The sequence below is a fragment of the Delphinapterus leucas genome, chromosome 16 (genome assembly GCF_059928025.1).
Source record: "Delphinapterus leucas isolate spDelLeu-1000000601 "Yukka" chromosome 16, BTC_Dleu_Yukka2, whole genome shotgun sequence".
NCBI classification, from domain to species: domain Eukaryota; kingdom Metazoa; phylum Chordata; class Mammalia; order Artiodactyla; family Monodontidae; genus Delphinapterus; species Delphinapterus leucas.
In genome coordinates, this window is record NC_143144.1 from 54,110,152 (window position 1) to 54,126,693 (window position 16,542).

At 43.4% G+C, this 16,542-nt stretch overlaps 1 protein-coding gene across 1 annotated transcript in view; it reads left to right on the top strand.

Moving 5' to 3' along the window:
• Positions 1 to 16,542, top strand: part of PDE6C (phosphodiesterase 6C) — a 71,696-nt gene that overhangs the window by 9,538 nt on the left and 45,616 nt on the right. The window contains exons 2-7 of the mRNA XM_089897946.1: positions 6,360 to 6,512; positions 6,619 to 6,708; positions 7,739 to 7,879; positions 11,108 to 11,182; positions 12,181 to 12,245; positions 12,349 to 12,415. Of these exons, the coding sequence (XP_089754072.1) occupies positions 6,360 to 6,512; positions 6,619 to 6,708; positions 7,739 to 7,879; positions 11,108 to 11,182; positions 12,181 to 12,245; positions 12,349 to 12,415 (591 nt within the window). The remainder of the gene's footprint in view (positions 1 to 6,359; positions 6,513 to 6,618; positions 6,709 to 7,738; positions 7,880 to 11,107; positions 11,183 to 12,180; positions 12,246 to 12,348; positions 12,416 to 16,542) is intronic.

Sequence of the window (16,542 nt, forward strand, 5' to 3'; positions counted from 1 at the left end):
ATTACAAGATTCAGGGCTTCCCTGGTGGCGCAGTTGGTTGAGAGTCCGCCTGCCGATGTAGGGGACACGGGTTCGTGCCCTGGTTCGGGAAGATCCCGCATGCCGCAGAGCGGCTGGGCCCGTGAGCCATGGCTGCTGAGCCTGTGCGTCTGGAGCCTGTGCTTCGCAACAGGAGAGGCCACAACAGGGAGAGGCCCGCGTACCGCAAAAAAAAAAAAAAAAAATTACAAGATTTCCAGTTCTATCTGAATTTGAGATCAACAGGGGATAATGTGTGCCCCATGGAATGCTGGGTATTTTATTGGGCAGCCTTACCTGGGCCTGGTACCGTCCACACCTGCTCCCTTGCACCTCCTCTGTGCTCTGGGCACTGTCCTGACCAACAGGGCAAAGCAGGCCGCTCACTGGTGAGATGATCAGCCAATACACCAGATGCCAAGACCCCTGAACCGCTTCTCACCCACGATCCTTTGAAGACACTCAGCTGTTCGGGGGTGAATTGGCTCCTGAATGATTCTCTCACCTATAGATCAAAGGTGCAAAAAGAAAAAAGATACCCTCTGAAAGTTCAGATGTTGCCATCTGGATCCTTAAAAATGTGAATTTAGGTGATGATTAAGTACATTTGGCCATCTCAACCCCTCATAACTCAGATCTATCAAGAATTTCCAATTTTGTAAATGGGACATTTGGACCCTCCTGAAGACTAATTGTATATTGCATAAATTATTATGCTCTTTTAAAAGCAGAAAAGTTAACTTTCTCCTAACCAACGTAATGCTTGTTCATCTTAGAAAAATTAGAAAATACAAATAAACAAAAAGAAGGAAATGCAAATCACCCATAATCCCCCTTCTCAGCAATAGCTGTAGGTCCCAGCCTGGAGTTTCTCCTGCCTGCCCTTTTCCTGCACACACGTCCCACCATTTTGATTTGCTGTTAACAAAGGGGAGAGTTGGACGATGATGGAACAGAATTGATTGGGAGCTGGCCCTGAAATGCGTACTGTGTAGAGGTTTACTGCCGGCTTGTGGAGGAGGGGCAGCGCAGGCGCAGGCGGGAGGATAATCCCCTACATGCCTCTTGAAGCTGATTACAGGGGGGGCCCTGCGGATCCAGAAGGTGCAGAAGTTGTCAAACATTAGCAACGCTCAGCAAACAGCCACAGGACAGCCCAGAGGGGCAAGGGTTGCTGTTGGGCACCGGAGAGTCCTCTCTCTTTACCATCCCTCCCTGCAGTACGTTTCAGCTGGTTTAAGTAGGATTCTGGGCCCACTGCAGCCGCTTCCGCTGACTAAAGGCCCTTAAGGCAAAGTTCTTGGATCCCCAGCAAGGAGGCTATGCCTGCACACCCTGAGGTTTTCTCACAGGAATATGCTTCTTGCCAGTCTCCGACTGAGACCATCTCCAAAATGACTAGGACAGCAAACTTAAGTAACACGCAAGAGTTTTTTTCGGAAAAAAGGTTTTTTTTTTTAAAAGAAGAGATGGATAAAATGACTTCTGCTCTGCTCCTTTATGAATGAGCCCAGTTCTGTTGAGGACAGGATGATAGAAAGGAGCAGCTTAAGCGATCAGGTGGCCTGGGTGTGTTGCTGTCCATGATGGGCACCCCATATGCACAGGGCAGTAAATGGGGGGGGGAGGCGGGGTCACTTCGCTCTGTTCTCCCTTTTTCTGAGTATGTGTGAAGTCAGACGCCATCCCACCCTCCTGAGCTCAGAGGAGGGACAAAGACTTCATTTGCTCTCCGTTTCTACTGCTTCTAAGCATTTTTTTTTCCTCTCGGAGAATGGTGCTTTTCAACTCTGGACGCACATTAAAATCAAACTGGGAGCTCTTTTAAAAATACGGATGTGTGAGACTCTCAATAGACCAATTACACCAGCCTCTCAGAGGCTGGGACACAGCCAGGAGTACTTTTTAAAAGCTCCCCAGGTGATTCTAATATGCAGCCAATGTTGAAAACCGCTGGTCTATTGGATGAACAGATGTAAGAGGAGGAAGTAAATTTCAAATCAACTGTGGATGATTAGATGGAAAGGGCTCCTGGAGCCTTTAGTTTATTCCCTTGGGCAGACAGGAAGTTGAGGTCAAGGGGGGCTGCATCTCTCCTGGAGTCCAGGGTCTGGTCAGTGACTGAGAGGGGCTGGAGAGGATGAGGCCTCCTCGCTCTGTTCCCACCCTCATCCCACCCCGCAGCCCTGCAGTTTCACCGCACTTAAGTTGTGGTAAAATCTGCAAAGAGAATGGAGTTGGAAATGTTTTAAGTGACATTTCTATTAACGCTTCACCTTTTCATTGCACTTGACACTTGGTGAAGATTTCTCTTGTTCTTTATCTCACTTGATTCTGGCCAAGACCCTGTGCAGAGGGCAAGGACCGTATTTTTATTTCCATCCTGTATATGTGAGAATCCTCTCAAGGTCAGTTAGGCAGGAGGTGCTGGGTCTGGGCTTCTAAACCAGGTCTTACAAGGCCTCCTTTTTTTTGCCATAGCCCTGACCACACAGGACTCCTCCCTGGTTGGCAGTGTGGGCACAGGGAGGGAAGGACTTCTCACACATAGACCAGAGGCAGAGCTGGATACTTCCAGCTTTGGCAACAGAGAAGCCACATGGTGTCGGGTGAGAGCCTTGAAATCAGGTGACCTGGGCGTATATCCAGGTCTGAGACAAGGTAACTGCGTGATGGATTGTGTTTCTGCACCTGAGAAACAGAGTAACCAAATGTACAGATGAAATGTACATAAAGTGCCTGACTCCTAGTAGGTGCTCAATAAATGAAAGCTATGGTAATATTATATTAATGCCAAGAGAAGTTGGGGGCTGGGTGTAGGTGGCCAAAAGTGGGTCAATGATTATGGCCTGTTTTTAAAACAGGTTAAAGGCAGGGAAACTTAATAACAGGAAACTGAGACATATCCTCCACAAGTTAATCATTTCTTATTGTATTGGGAAAGCTGGTGATTAACTCTATGGGTGGTTCTCCTGACTGTGGTTTAAAAGAAAGCCATGCGAGAATCCTAAGTTTTCAATAATTAACAGGGTGCTTATAGCTCCCTTTCTGCCCTTCTCTCTTTCTGACTCTGGATCTTGAGATGTTTAATCAGAATTTAGCAATGCTAAGATTGGCTGAGGGATCCAGGTGGCCCGCTGCTCTAAACCATGTTCCCAGTTGCCTTCATTGGCTTCTTTGAAGAATGACCACCAAGGGGAGTTTGTCGGTCCGAAAGATACAGAATTTACTCAAAGCAACTTCACCAAGGATTGCTTGAACCAGTGAAAATACAAAGCTGGAAAACCTTGCCTCACCCTACCCTGTAATTTTTTTTTTTTTTTGCGGTATGCGGGCCTCTCACTGTTGTGGCCTCTCCCGTTGCGGAGCACAGGCTCCGGACGCGCAGGCTCAGCGGCCATGGCTCACGGGCCCAGCTGCTCCGCGGCATGTGGGATCTTCCCGGACCGGGGCACGAATACCCTGTAATTTGACAGATGGTTTTATCCAGGATTTTCAGATGCCATGATAAGCAAGCATTAAATTTTGAAACTTCTAAGTCATTTTCTCAAAACAGCCAATTGAATGTAAGAACATTTCCTTGTGTTTAGAATCTAGAATAAACTAGCATCCAGTTTTGAAGCTGTAGAGTGAAGAGCGTCTGCCAAGAAATGCTGCATGTTTGGGGCGTTTTGGTTATTCCTTTAGTGCCCAGCATCGTGGAGTAAGTGAATGTGATCATGTTCTGTAATGGATAACGGGTTAGGAGGAAGATGGACAGTGAGCCAGCCTGGGCTATAGCAGTGGATTAAGAGAAAGAACCTCCCAAAGTCTGGAGCTATTCTGGACTGAGTGAAGGTTCTGCAGGAGGTAGAGAGAAGTCACAGATAAAGCAGTTAGCAAAAAAAATTGGGCTTCTGTTGGCGTGGGGCAGAGACTCAGCCCTCAGGAGCGAGCGTGCTCCTGGGCATAGGAGGCCTATATCAGCTAAGAGCATCTAATTTCTTCAGTGGTTGGAATGGGTTAGAAAAGCTAGAAGTAGAAGCAGAATGGTAACGCAAAATCAGAATGACTTCTCACCCAGGGAGGCCCCCAAAGTCCCAGGTCTCTCTTCCTAGTATTAATTGAGCACCTACTATTAATATGTGTCAGACTCTTTTCTAAGTGCTCTGCCCACACTATGTTCTTCTCTTCACATCAGGGACTCTAGACAGTAGATGATCTCATTGTTCCCATGTTCAGACTAAAAAATGAGGATGCAGAGGTTAAGTAGCACGCCCAGGGTCTCACAGCTAGTAAATCTGGGCCTGGTTTCAGCCAAGGAGGTCTGACTGCAGAACCTTCTTCACCCCTTATGCAATGCTGCCTCCTACATAAGCAGTTGGTTTCTGTGGTTCCACTTTGGGAAGGTATAGAAGACATCTGGGTTCAAGGGCTGCATCTGAATCCCTTAGCATCTCACGTCTCTAAGGATCCTCCACAGAACGGATTCATCCACCAGAAGTTCAGATTCCTGGTGAAGACAGATTCCACTGTAGGCAGTTAGGATTTGGTAGGTCTGCTGTGAGGTCTGCAAATCTGCATCAGTCTGCAGGTGACTCTGAGGCACAGCCCGGGTCTACTGCTCTGAGCAGAGCTGTGATTCTGTCGACGAAGCAGCCCTCGTTCTCTGGTGGAAACTCTGGCCTGGAAGTCACGCACCAGTGGACTCTCACCTTTTTACTTTGGGAAATTGAACAGAGTCCAGCCTCCACGATTTGTGCTGCTCTTAGAAGCACCATCAACATGCAGAAATGAACATAATACAACTTGTGAAAGAAACACCACATTAATTTTGGCCACTGAGGCTCAAAGTCAGGTGGAAAGTTCAGTTCTAATTGAAGAAGACTCAAAGGGGAGACAGTCAGGACCCACAGCAGGCTGAGTCTACACCCAACTAGAGTGGGTATTCCTCTCAATTACAGCCAATAAGATAACTGCTGTCCTTGACCTTCTTCCCAAGCCCTTCCATTTGTGTGCCTCTCCAAACTCATCACTCTGCCCTTTCCGTGGTTCTTGTATTAGAGTCAGCTCTTGCTTCTACTCCTTGAAGTTTGTATCTGGGATGATACACTTCATTTTCCCCAAGGAAAGAAATAAAAAATATGAATGAGAGACATTGACTTGGTAGAACTTTGAGAAACTGATAAGTATCTGGTGCTGGCAAGAGGGTGGTCCTCTCATGAATGACCAGGAGAGGTAAGAATTTCAACCATCTGTAAAAGCCCTTAGCGTTAAGTAAAAACTGCATATACCTGTTGATCCAGCAAAAGGAATTTCCACTTTGGGGAGTCCATCACATAAAACTAAAAGCAAGAGGGCTTCCCTGGTGGCGCAGTGGTTGAGAGTCCGCCTGCCGATGCAGGGGACGTGGGTTCGTGCCCCGGTGCGGGAAGATCCCACATGCCGCGGAGCGGCTGGGCCCGTGAGCCATGGCCGCTGAGCCTGCGCGCCCGGAGCCTGTGCTCCGCAACGGGAGAGGCCACAGCAGTGAGAGGCCCACGTACCACAAAAAAAAAAAAAAAAAAAACAAAAAACTAAAAGCAAGAGTGATCAGCGCAGTATTGTTTGCAGTGGGGAAAACTATCAACAGACTGAATCAGTAGAGGCTGGCTGAGCAGATCCGGGGCCCCCACACTGTGGAGCGGTCTACAAGGATCCAGAAGGTGGGTTCACATCGTACACGTCGCCAGTTCGTAAGGTAGTGTTAAGTGACGAAAGGATCGTATAAAATTAGAAAAGGAAATTTTATTTAAAAAAAGAAAAGTAAACCCTTTGAGCAGAGAGGAAGGCATAGAAGGAGATGTACTAAGCAGGAACATGGATTTCCTCAAGGAGGAGGAGTTTGGGGGATTAATAATTTTTTCTTTGTGTTATGATGGGTTGGGTGGTTTCAAGTGCACATTTTACTGCTGTGATTAAAAAGAAGAGCTCTACGGAATCCCAGCTGTGCTCTCTTTCTGACACACACTTTCTGCCCGTTGTAATCCTGCATCTTCCCCCCGCCTCCCTCTTAGAACCTCACTTTCCATTTGGCCACAACATCACCTCTTTTCTCCTGGCCCAACCTCAGCCTAACCGGGATAGACCATAGTTCAGGCGGGAAATGCTCATTCGGAAACGGGCAGTTTCATTCTGTGCTTCATTCATTCTCTCTAATTGAGGGTGGGAGGTGGGTGGGGACTGTTTGCTCGGGACCACTGTGCAGCGGCCCTGGTTATCTGTTGGTAGGACTTGGACTAGAGAGGACGATCTGTTACCATTCCTACATCTACACTCATGGTCCTATGCTGCTTTGGCAAATGTGTGAATGTATCTTGCAGAACAGCCATTTTTCTGACTTCATGGACAGACAAACCGGGTATGTCACCAGGAACCTGCTGGCAGCCCCCATCGTGACAGGCAAGGAGGTTCTTGCTGTGGTTATGGCAGTTAACAAAGTAGATGCATCTGAATTTTCCAAACGGGATGAAGAGGTAACGCTAACTACCTGGGCATCCCATAGGAGGCTCAGGGAATTTATTTGTTGTATAACTGAAAGAAAGATGTCACACCTAATTTGTTTTTCTCTGCCATCTGTAGGTCTTTTCCAAATACCTCAGCTTTGTTTCTGTCATCCTAAAGCTTCATCATACCAACTACTTGTACAGTATTGAATCCCGAAGAAGCCAGGTAAAGAGAAGGTGACATTAACCACTCCATGCTGACCTGTCTGACAAAGCAACCCAGAGGCAACAAGCCCAGACCCTTCCTATCCACACCACATGGATAAGATCCCCAAACTTCTATCCTCAGTGTCCTCTTATGTCCCCTCCCCCCACCCCATCTTCCTGTCCCTCTATCTGTAGGTACAGCTGGCTTGCTTTCTTCAGTCCGTATCCTGGGTAGCTGTGGTTTCTTCCTCTATGAGATAGCAATGATAATTGTAGTACTTACCCCACATGGTTGTTGTGACTATTAAATGGTCATTGAATGAATTAGTTCACATAAAGCTTTTAGCAGAACTATGTATTCCTGGTATTGGGTCGGCCAAAAAGTTCGTTTGGGTTTTTCTGTAAAATCTTACGGAAAAGCCCGAACGAACTTTTTGGCCGACCCAATACATAGTAAAGGTATTAATTTGAGAAGCACATCACTCCTCTGTTGCCTCCTTGAGCCAGAGGGATAAAGAACAACATTGGTAGCCAGGATACCTGAGTTGGACCGCTCTGTGGACCTCTGTTTCTTCATGAGTACAATGGTGGGAGGGTGGTTGGGATGGAGGACTTCCAAGGTCCCGTCCTGGGCTCACTGTCCGGGTAAGGAGACCTTTGACTAGCTTAGGATGCATGGAAGGAGGCATGTGGCTTTCTCCCCATAGGGACCGGCAGGAGCCAGTGGGCCACCAATACTGGACCCTCTGCCCAGGAACTGTCTCTGCATTTATTGTTAGATCACTTGCCCTTTGAGCCAAAACATTTGGACATGGGGACCAATCATGGCTTCTCCCCTTTCATAAACCCACATCCTTGCAAAAGGTCTACTCATCATCCCACTCAGAAAATCTGAGTAATTTGTTGGACATGTACATGTGCCAAAATGGAATTGCGTTGTTTGCAATGCAATTCATTTTATCTGATGCACCTCCTGCTTTCTCCTGACTAATGCTCCTCTTCGTACTGTATTTTGTTCTAATTGTTTTCTGTTTAATACCTACTTTCAGATCCTCATGTGGTCAGCCAACAAAGTATTTGAAGAGCTCACAGATGTTGAGCGACAGTTTCACAAAGCTCTCTACACTGTTAGAACATACCTGAACTGTGAACGATACTCCATTGGACTGCTGGACATGACCAAGGAGAAGGTCACTGTTCCGTACATTTGGTCTCACCTAACATCACCTATAAAATGCACATCACATGAAATGCAATCCATTAAAAAAAAATGGATACGCTATGTAAACTACTAGTCACGGTAGATCATAAGAACCAGTGCCAAGAAAATATGGTATAGAGGTAAACATGTACGTTTTTGGAGCAAAAAAAGATCTAAGCTTGGCTTTTCCACTTCCTGGCTATATGTCTTCAACAAGCCTTTTTTTTTTTAATTAATATACTTTATTCTTTTAGGGTAATGTTAGATTTACAGAAAAAATGAGCAGCAAGATCAGAGAGTTCCCATACGTGACCTCTTCCTTCCCTACCCCCACCCTTTCCCCGTTACTAACATCTTGCCTTGATGCGGTACATTTGTTACAGTTGTTGAATCAATATTGATATGTCATTATTAACTAAAGTCCACAGTTTACATTCATCTCTCTGTGTTATACTGTTCTATGCATTTTGACAAATACATAGTGTCATATATGTGCCATTACAGTATCATAGAGCATAGCTTCCCCCCCAAAAAACCCTCTGTGCTCTGCCTATTGAGCCCTTCCTCTCCCCACCCCAGCCGCCTGGCAACTACTGATGTTTGTACTCCCTCTGTAGTTTTGCCTTCTCTGTAATGCCATATAGTTGGAATCATAGAGCATGTAGGTTTTTCAGATTAAATTATCTCCCTTAGCAACATGCATTTGTGTTTCTTCCATGTCTTTTCATGGCTTAATAGCTCATTTCTTTTTAATGCTGAATAATATTCCCTTGTCTGGATACACCATAGTTTGCTTAATCATTCAGCTACTGCAAGACATCTTGGTTGCTTCCAAATTTTGGCAATTATGGATAAAGCTGCTGTTAACGTGTGTAGATTCTTGTGTGAACGTAAGTTTTTAACTCCTTTGGGTAAATACCAAGAAGGGCTATTGCTGGATCACATGATAAGACTATGTTTAGCTTTGTAAGAAACAGCCAGACTGTCTTCCAAAGTGACTGTACCATTTTGCATGCCCACTGGCAATAATTGAGAGTTCCTGTTGCTCCACATCCTCGCCAGCATTTGGTTTTGTCAGTGTTCCAGATTTTGGCCATTCTGATAGGTGTGTAGTTGTATCTCATTGTTTTAATTTGCATTTCCTGACGACATGTGATGTGGGCATCTTTTCAAATGCTTACTTCCCATCTGTATGTCTTCTTTGGGGAGATGACTGTTCAGATCTTTTGCTCACTTTTTAATTGGGTTATTTTCTTATCATTCATTTTTAAGTATTTTAAATACAAATCCTGTATTGGATATGTATTTTGCAAATATTCTCTCCCAGAGTATTATATTTTCTTTCTCTTAACAGTATCTTTTGCAGAGCAGAAGCTTTTAATTTTAATGAAGTCTAATTTTTCCATTATTTGGTGTTGTATCTAAAAAATCCCACCAAACCCAAGTTCACCTAGATTTTCTCCTATGTCATCTTCTAGAAGTTTTATAATTTTGCATTTTACATTTAGGTCTATGATCCATTGTGAGTTGTTTTTTGTGAAAGTCATAAGATCTATATCTAGATTCTTTTTTTTTTTTTTTGCACGTGGCTGTCCAATTGTTCCAGTACAATTGTTGAAAAGACTATTCTTTCTCCATTGCCTTTGCTGCTTTGCCAAAGATCAATTGATTATATTTGTGTGGGTCTATTTCTGGGCTCTCTATTCTGTTCCATTGATTTATTTGTCTATTCTACCACCAGTGTCACACTCTCTTGATTATGGTAGCTATATAGTAAGTCTCGAAGTCGGGTAGTGTCAGTTCTTTGACTTTGTGCTTCTTTTCAGCAAGTTCTTTTAACCTCCTTGATTCTTGGTTTATGCATCTGTAAAATGAGGACTTCTCTCATCAGTTGTGAGGGTTTGAGATTATTTGGAAATTATATATCCATATCTATCTATCTATAGCTAAATGTCTAAATCTATGTCTATATAGTGGCCAGCACATATTAGGGCATAAAAATAAAGTGTATTTTTATTACCAGTTTGAGGATTTATATTCTGAAAAGTTAAAATTATTTTAAAGTAGAAATTAAAAAATATTTAATATTACTCACACACAATATAATGCTCATTTCTCATCTTGCTTCGTTAATTCTGTTGGAGCTCTTCTAGTTCAACATAACCAATGAATACCATATCTTTATATTTATTACTCTCCATGTGATTGGAAATTATCTTTTCACAATAATTGTTCTAAGTGGATAAACATGGGACCAAGTGTCAGGAGGGCTGAGTTCTGATCCTGGCTCTGGAAGTTTCTAGCTGACTGTATTAGTTAGGATGCTTTTGGCTGCAAGTAACATCAGACCCAACTAAAAGCATCTTTAGTAACATGACAGTTATTATCTCATTTAACAAGAAGTCCCAAAGTAGGGCAGTTCTATGGCTGATTAATTCAGAGCTCAGTACAGGCATCAGAGTCCCAGGTGCTTTTCATTTTTTCCTGGTAAAGTCTCTGCTCCCTTCAGCATTGTTGGTGAGGTCTCTTCTTGTGGTGGTAAGATGGCTATTGCAGCTCAAGACCTGGTTCATAGACATGACAAAATTGGGAGACATTTCCTACAAATGTCATCCTCATCACCCTTCGTCTAAAGAAAAGCTTTCTTCAGAAGGCCCTTGGAAGACTTCTCCTTCACTGTCCATATCCAGGCCACATACCTGCCCTCAAACTAATTCCAGGCACCTTACATAGACCACTCGTGAGCTGTGCAGGGTCCGTCTTCCCTGAACAAATCACCACCTGATAACTAAATAAAATCAGGTTTTGTTAGCAAGGAAGAGGGGGAATTGAATGTTGGGTAAGGCAAGTAACACTGTTGTCCATTCTGCATGACTTTGGACAAGCCTCTTAACCTATCTGGATTTAGTTTAATTGTCTATAAAAGAGCTGCTATCTATTAAGTACTTTTAGCTATGTGTCAGGGTAGGTGCTCTGTATTATTCATTTAATCCACACAATGACCCTATAGTATAAATTTTATTATTGTCCCCATTTTACAGATTAAAAAGGTTGACTTGTTCACAGTCACAAGTTCATAAGTGGTATTGCTGAAAAAGAGCTTTAAAATTCCAGGATTATAAGTTAGCATAAAACATGCAAACCAATGACCTTCGTATAAGATATGGTAGGTCACGGAACAGTTTGCTTAATAATGTTTACATATAATTGCCTCCAGGAATTCTATGATGAGTGGCCTGTCAAGCTTGGAGAAGTCGAGCCTTATAAAGGTCCAAAGACACCAGATGGCAGAGTGAGTGCAGACATCTTTGTTGATGATATCTGTACCAGGTGCTAAAACTAGAGGAGGCCGTGCGTAAAGGAAAGAGCGCTGGCTCGAGAAGGACTAGAAGGTTCTAGTCCTGTCACTTCCTGGGGGGCCTTGGAGTAGTAGAAAGAGCACCGGACAAGGAGGTTGAGGTTCAAGTCCCAGCTCTGCCCCAAACCAGCTGGGTGGCTCTCGCCTTCACTCATTGTTTAACTTCTCAGTTTCGTTTTCTGTGAAGCCAAGGCTTGGTGGATCAGTGCTTCTCAATAGGGAGGGATGCATCAGAGCCTTCTGCACAGTTTTTTAAACACACTGAGCCCAGGACCTTCTTCTGACACCCTGGACTGGGATCTCCAGGGAAGGGTTGGGTTAGATTTACTTTCCCCCTTGACTGCAAGCTTCATAGGAAGCTTGTTCTACCGCGGTATCCCCAGCACACAGGAAAGGGAAGGCATGGGATGGAATGTTCAGGTTCTTCATCTGCCCAAAGAAGTAGAAAGATTAGTTTTCAAGTTGCTTCCAGCTTTGACAATGTATCCACTGAATCCTGCTTCTGAGGCACCCTGTTCAGATAAGCAAGTGCTGGAAGCTTGACCACTGGCCCCTGTACAGCTGGGAAGGGAAAACATTGACGGTGGTTGAGAAATTCCATGACTCGTTCCACTGGAGTGATTAGTCGGTTATTTCTGGACAATAGAAAGAAATTAAAAGAAAACCCAAGATTCCCCTAGAAGCTGTTAGGCTGAATTCAACTTTCTAAAATTAGTTCAATAGGCTTATTCATATAGATAAGTGGCCAGTGATATTTCCAGTCTTATTACAGGCTTATAATTAGGACATGAGTAGTTTGGTAATTTATGTTATGCAGAGAAATGTGGTTGGGAAATAAGGTGTTATTTAAATTTTAAAATATAAGTTCATTAAGGAAAAGTGTCTTCTTTGGGAAGTAAGATTTTTCTCATATTCTCTTTCTTTCCTCTTAGGAAGTCGTGTTTTATAAAATCATCGATTACATTTTACACGGAAAAGAAGAGATCAGAGTCATTCCGTGAGTATTGCCATGAGGCAGCGGCAGGAGTTGCCATTTTATTTTTGTATCCAGTGCATTTCTCTGTATAGCAATGATTTTCTTTCTTCTAATCTTCTTCAAGGACGCCTCCTGCGGACCACTGGACTCTCATTAGTGGGTTGCCAACATACGTTGCTGAAAATGGATTTGTAAGTTATTGAACAAATTCAAATCTTACATAACATTGGATGAAAGTTTTATTAGCCAAGAGATGGGAACAATTATGAAAGTAAGAATGCACCAGGTAAGGGTGAGGTTTGGCACAGGACATAGGAGAGAGGAATCTTGGCAGTCAAATGTAAGTGAACTAGAAACTCCTAAACTCTACAAGAAAATATTTAGTTAACATGAGAAAGATTAATCCATCCCCCAACCTCTTATTCTGCGGCCACACAAATTTCAGACATCCTTTGGCAGTTCATGACTATGGTTCATTCTGGGTTTAATTTGATCTTAAATATAGTTCCCTTGGTCAAGACTTTTGAAACAAGGAAAATTACTGACAAAAAGGAAAATATATATAAAGAAAGAACTTTGCCACTGATTGCAATGCAAAATGTAGTGAGTTGATAGATGAAGTGAAGATTTTTGCCCTGGTCTCTCAGGGGAGGGTGGGATGGGGGGACAGTAGGCCAGGTCTGGCTGAGAAAGGTCAGGGGTGGGAAGACAACAAACAACAGGTCTCCGGTAGGTCCCATAGGCCTCAGGGCCAGAGGACCAGGTCTCTGTAGCTTTCCCACTCGGCCTTGACCACACTTTCCTTCCTTCTCATGGCTGATTTCTCTCCCTAGTTGGGCTGTTCCACCATCTGTGTCATTTTTTTTTTTCGCATCAAGATTCCTCCCCGCAAGAATGTTCGGTGCTTTTAACGTTTCTTTATGTTGGCATTTTTCCTTCTTCCCCCTTCAAACCCAAGTTTCTAAAAAAAAATTTTTAAGCATTTATTTGCATAGTTGTTTCTTCTTTAGTGTTGGCATTGTGTTTTGCTAGTGTTCATGCATCTTCATTATTTAGTATAGGGGCATGTGAATTACAGTGAATAAAAGAGTCACCCAAGGGTCATAGGAGAAGTGAAACAAAATCTAGGTTGTCTAGTGTTTTTTCTTTTACTGTCATAAATCTGCCTCTGCCTAGTGTGAACATTTCTGGGTTCAGAATGGTGACAGAGTAATGAAAATTCTATTGTGACTGCAAGATAATCTTTCTATGTGGGGATGATTTACCCTGGGTTTCAAGGAGGATGCCCAAACTCTGGGCTTAGTTGGTTTACAGGACCAGGTGGCCTTACCAGGTGACATGATCTCTTAGTGTAGAGACATGCCAAAGGGGAAGGAAAGAAAAAGAAGGGAGAAGCAATCTTATGTCTGTTAGGAGTAAACAGTAATATATACTAACAAATGTCATGTTTTCAAAATTGTCCCAAAATAATTGAAAATTTTTTTTTTTGGCCACACCACGTGGCTTGTGGGATCTTAGTTCCCCGACCAGGGATCAAACCCTGGTCCTTGGCAGTGAAAGCGTGGCGTCCTAACCACTGGACAACCAGGGAATTCCCGCCCCCCCTTTTTTTATAATTGAAATATTTTTAAATGTCCTTCCTGACCTGGTGGTAATGACCAAAATATTCCAATTCATTCCTAACTGAATCCACAGATACCACAATTTTTCAGCCTCACCAAAATAGCCAAATAGCTTGACCACTGGCCCCTGTCCTCGGTTTCCCAGCATCCCATCTACCAGGCTCTATTTAGGGTTTTTATCAAGTTTGATACCCCAAAGCTGCTGTAGCCAGTATAAAGAAATTTATGCCCCACTTAAAAAAAATTTTTTTTTATTGGAGTATAGTTGCTTTGCAATGTTGTGTTAGTTTCTGCTGTACTACAGCAAAGTGAATCTGTTATACATATATCCACTCTTTTTTAGATTCTTTTCTCACATAGGTCATTACAGAGTATTGAGCAGAGTTCCCTGTGCTATACAGTAGGTCCTTATTAGTTATCTATTTTATATATAGTAGAGCGTATATGTCAATCCCAGTCTCCCAATTTATCCCTCCCCCGTAACCATGTTTGTTTTCTACATCTGTGACTCTATTTCTGTTTTGTAAATAAGTTCGTTTGTACCATTTTTTTAGATTCCATATATGAGCGATATCATATGATATTTATCTTTTCTCTGACTTATTTCACCTAGCATGATAATCTATAGGTCCATCCATGTTGCTGCAAATGGCATTATTTTATTCTTTTTTATTATGCCCCACTTTTTAAGCACCTCTTCTCTCCTAGGTGTTTCCTAGGTAAACATGTTATTGTCCAAAAATCAATTTGGAGAGAGCTAATGCATCAAAAGCCAACTCATTGAATGGTTCATTTGCCAAATCATCAATTTGCCATATAACCAACTTGCCAGAGTCGATTCCAAAGCTGTGGAGGACATTTTCCCCCGATTTTGTTTCTATCACAGATTCATTGCACTTGCTTTACTGCTGCCTTTCACCTCTCAGCTCCTGCCCTTGGCCTCACCCCTGCTGTTATCCTTTCTGCTGGTAGCCCAAGCCCAAGATGGCAAATTGGTGTAAATCTAGTTTAAGGCATTTCTCACCAAATTGCTCATTAGACAAGTTAGCATTCCCAAAGTGATTTTCAGAGAATTGACCTTGAGCCATTTCCTGGGACTCCAGAATTGGGGTGAACATACCTCCCAGTTTGTATGGGACAACCTCCATTTACACCTGTTGTCCTCATGAGTTATTCAGCCTTCCCTTTCACTCCCAAATGTGTCATCCTATACTATGTGCTTACAAAAGGCAGGATCTATTAAAAACATTTTTTTTGTGTATAGAACAGGATTTCTCAAACTTGCCACTACTGACATTGTGGACGAGATAATTATTTGTAGTGAGGAGCTGTCCTCTGAATTGTAGGGTTTTTAGCAGCCTCCCTGCCCTCTACCCATTAGATGCCAGTAGCACCACCCTGCTATGACAATCCAAAATGTCTCAGACGTTGCTAAATATCTCCTGGTGGGTAAAATCACCCATGGATGAGAACCACTGGTCTAGAGGATGATATCAAACATTTCAGCAGACCCAGCCAGAGCAGTGCCATTCTTGGGGGACTGTTGTGATATGATGGTGGGTTTTGGTGAAGAGAGCAACGGGCTATGACTCAGGATCCCTGGGTGCCATGACTCAGTCCTGCCTTGAGCAAATCCATTGGCAAATCCCTTGACTTCTCTGGGTTTTAATGCCATCATCTGTAAAATGAGGTTGTTGACCTAATTATTTAAGTGACAGGGGCTTCAAGAATCTTTAAATGCTGTTTTCTGGATAGTAAAAATGATGCGCAATTTTTTAAAATAAATTTACTTATTTATTTTTGGCTGCATTGGGTCTTCGTGGCTGTGCGCAGGCTTTTCTCTAGTTGTGGCGAGTGGGGGCTACTCTTCGTTGTGGTGCGTGGGCTTCTCATTGCGGTGGCTTCTCTTGTTGCGGAGCACAGGCTCTAGGTGCGCGGGCTTCAATAGTTGTGGCACATGGGCTCAGTAGTTGTGGCACACGGGCTTACTTGCTCCGCGGCATGTGGGATCTTCCCGGACCAGGGCTCGAACCCGTGTCCCCTACACTGGCAGGCGGATTCTTAACCAGTGCGCCACCAGGGAAGTCCATGCTGTGCCATTTAAATCATAATTAATTGTATATATATGATGCTCCTCTAGACTGCTTGAAACTTTTCCTTTTAGCTTTTTCAAACTTTTCCCTTGATAATTTTCTCGCAAACCCTTTCTAATAGAGTAAAGGCAGGCTTTCAGGTGAGCAGTCTCAGAGGTCCTTCAGCTGGACCTTGCTGGACTTGGGGAACACATGCCCACAGAGTTCTCATCAAACCAGTAAATCCCAGCTCTGACTGGGAAGCGGCAGACTTAAGTTGAGTGACTTTTTAGAGTTGAAAACATGAGATATTAAAAATGAAAATTAGTTTGTAGAATTACATTTATAGAATTGGAGGCCTTAAATACAGGATCAAACCAAGCTGGAATCAAGATGACCTGTAAACTTAGAGAGAGACAGAGGGAGACAGAGAGACAGAAACAGAGACAGAGAGAGATGGGGAGGGTAGAGAGGATTTTTTTTAAAAAATAAATTTATTTATTTATTTTTGGCTGCGTTGGGTCTTCGTTGCTGCGTGAGGGTTTCTCTAGTTGTGATGAGCATGGGCTGCTCTTAATTGTGGTGTCCGGGCTTCTCATTGCGGTGGCTTCTCTTGCTGTGGAG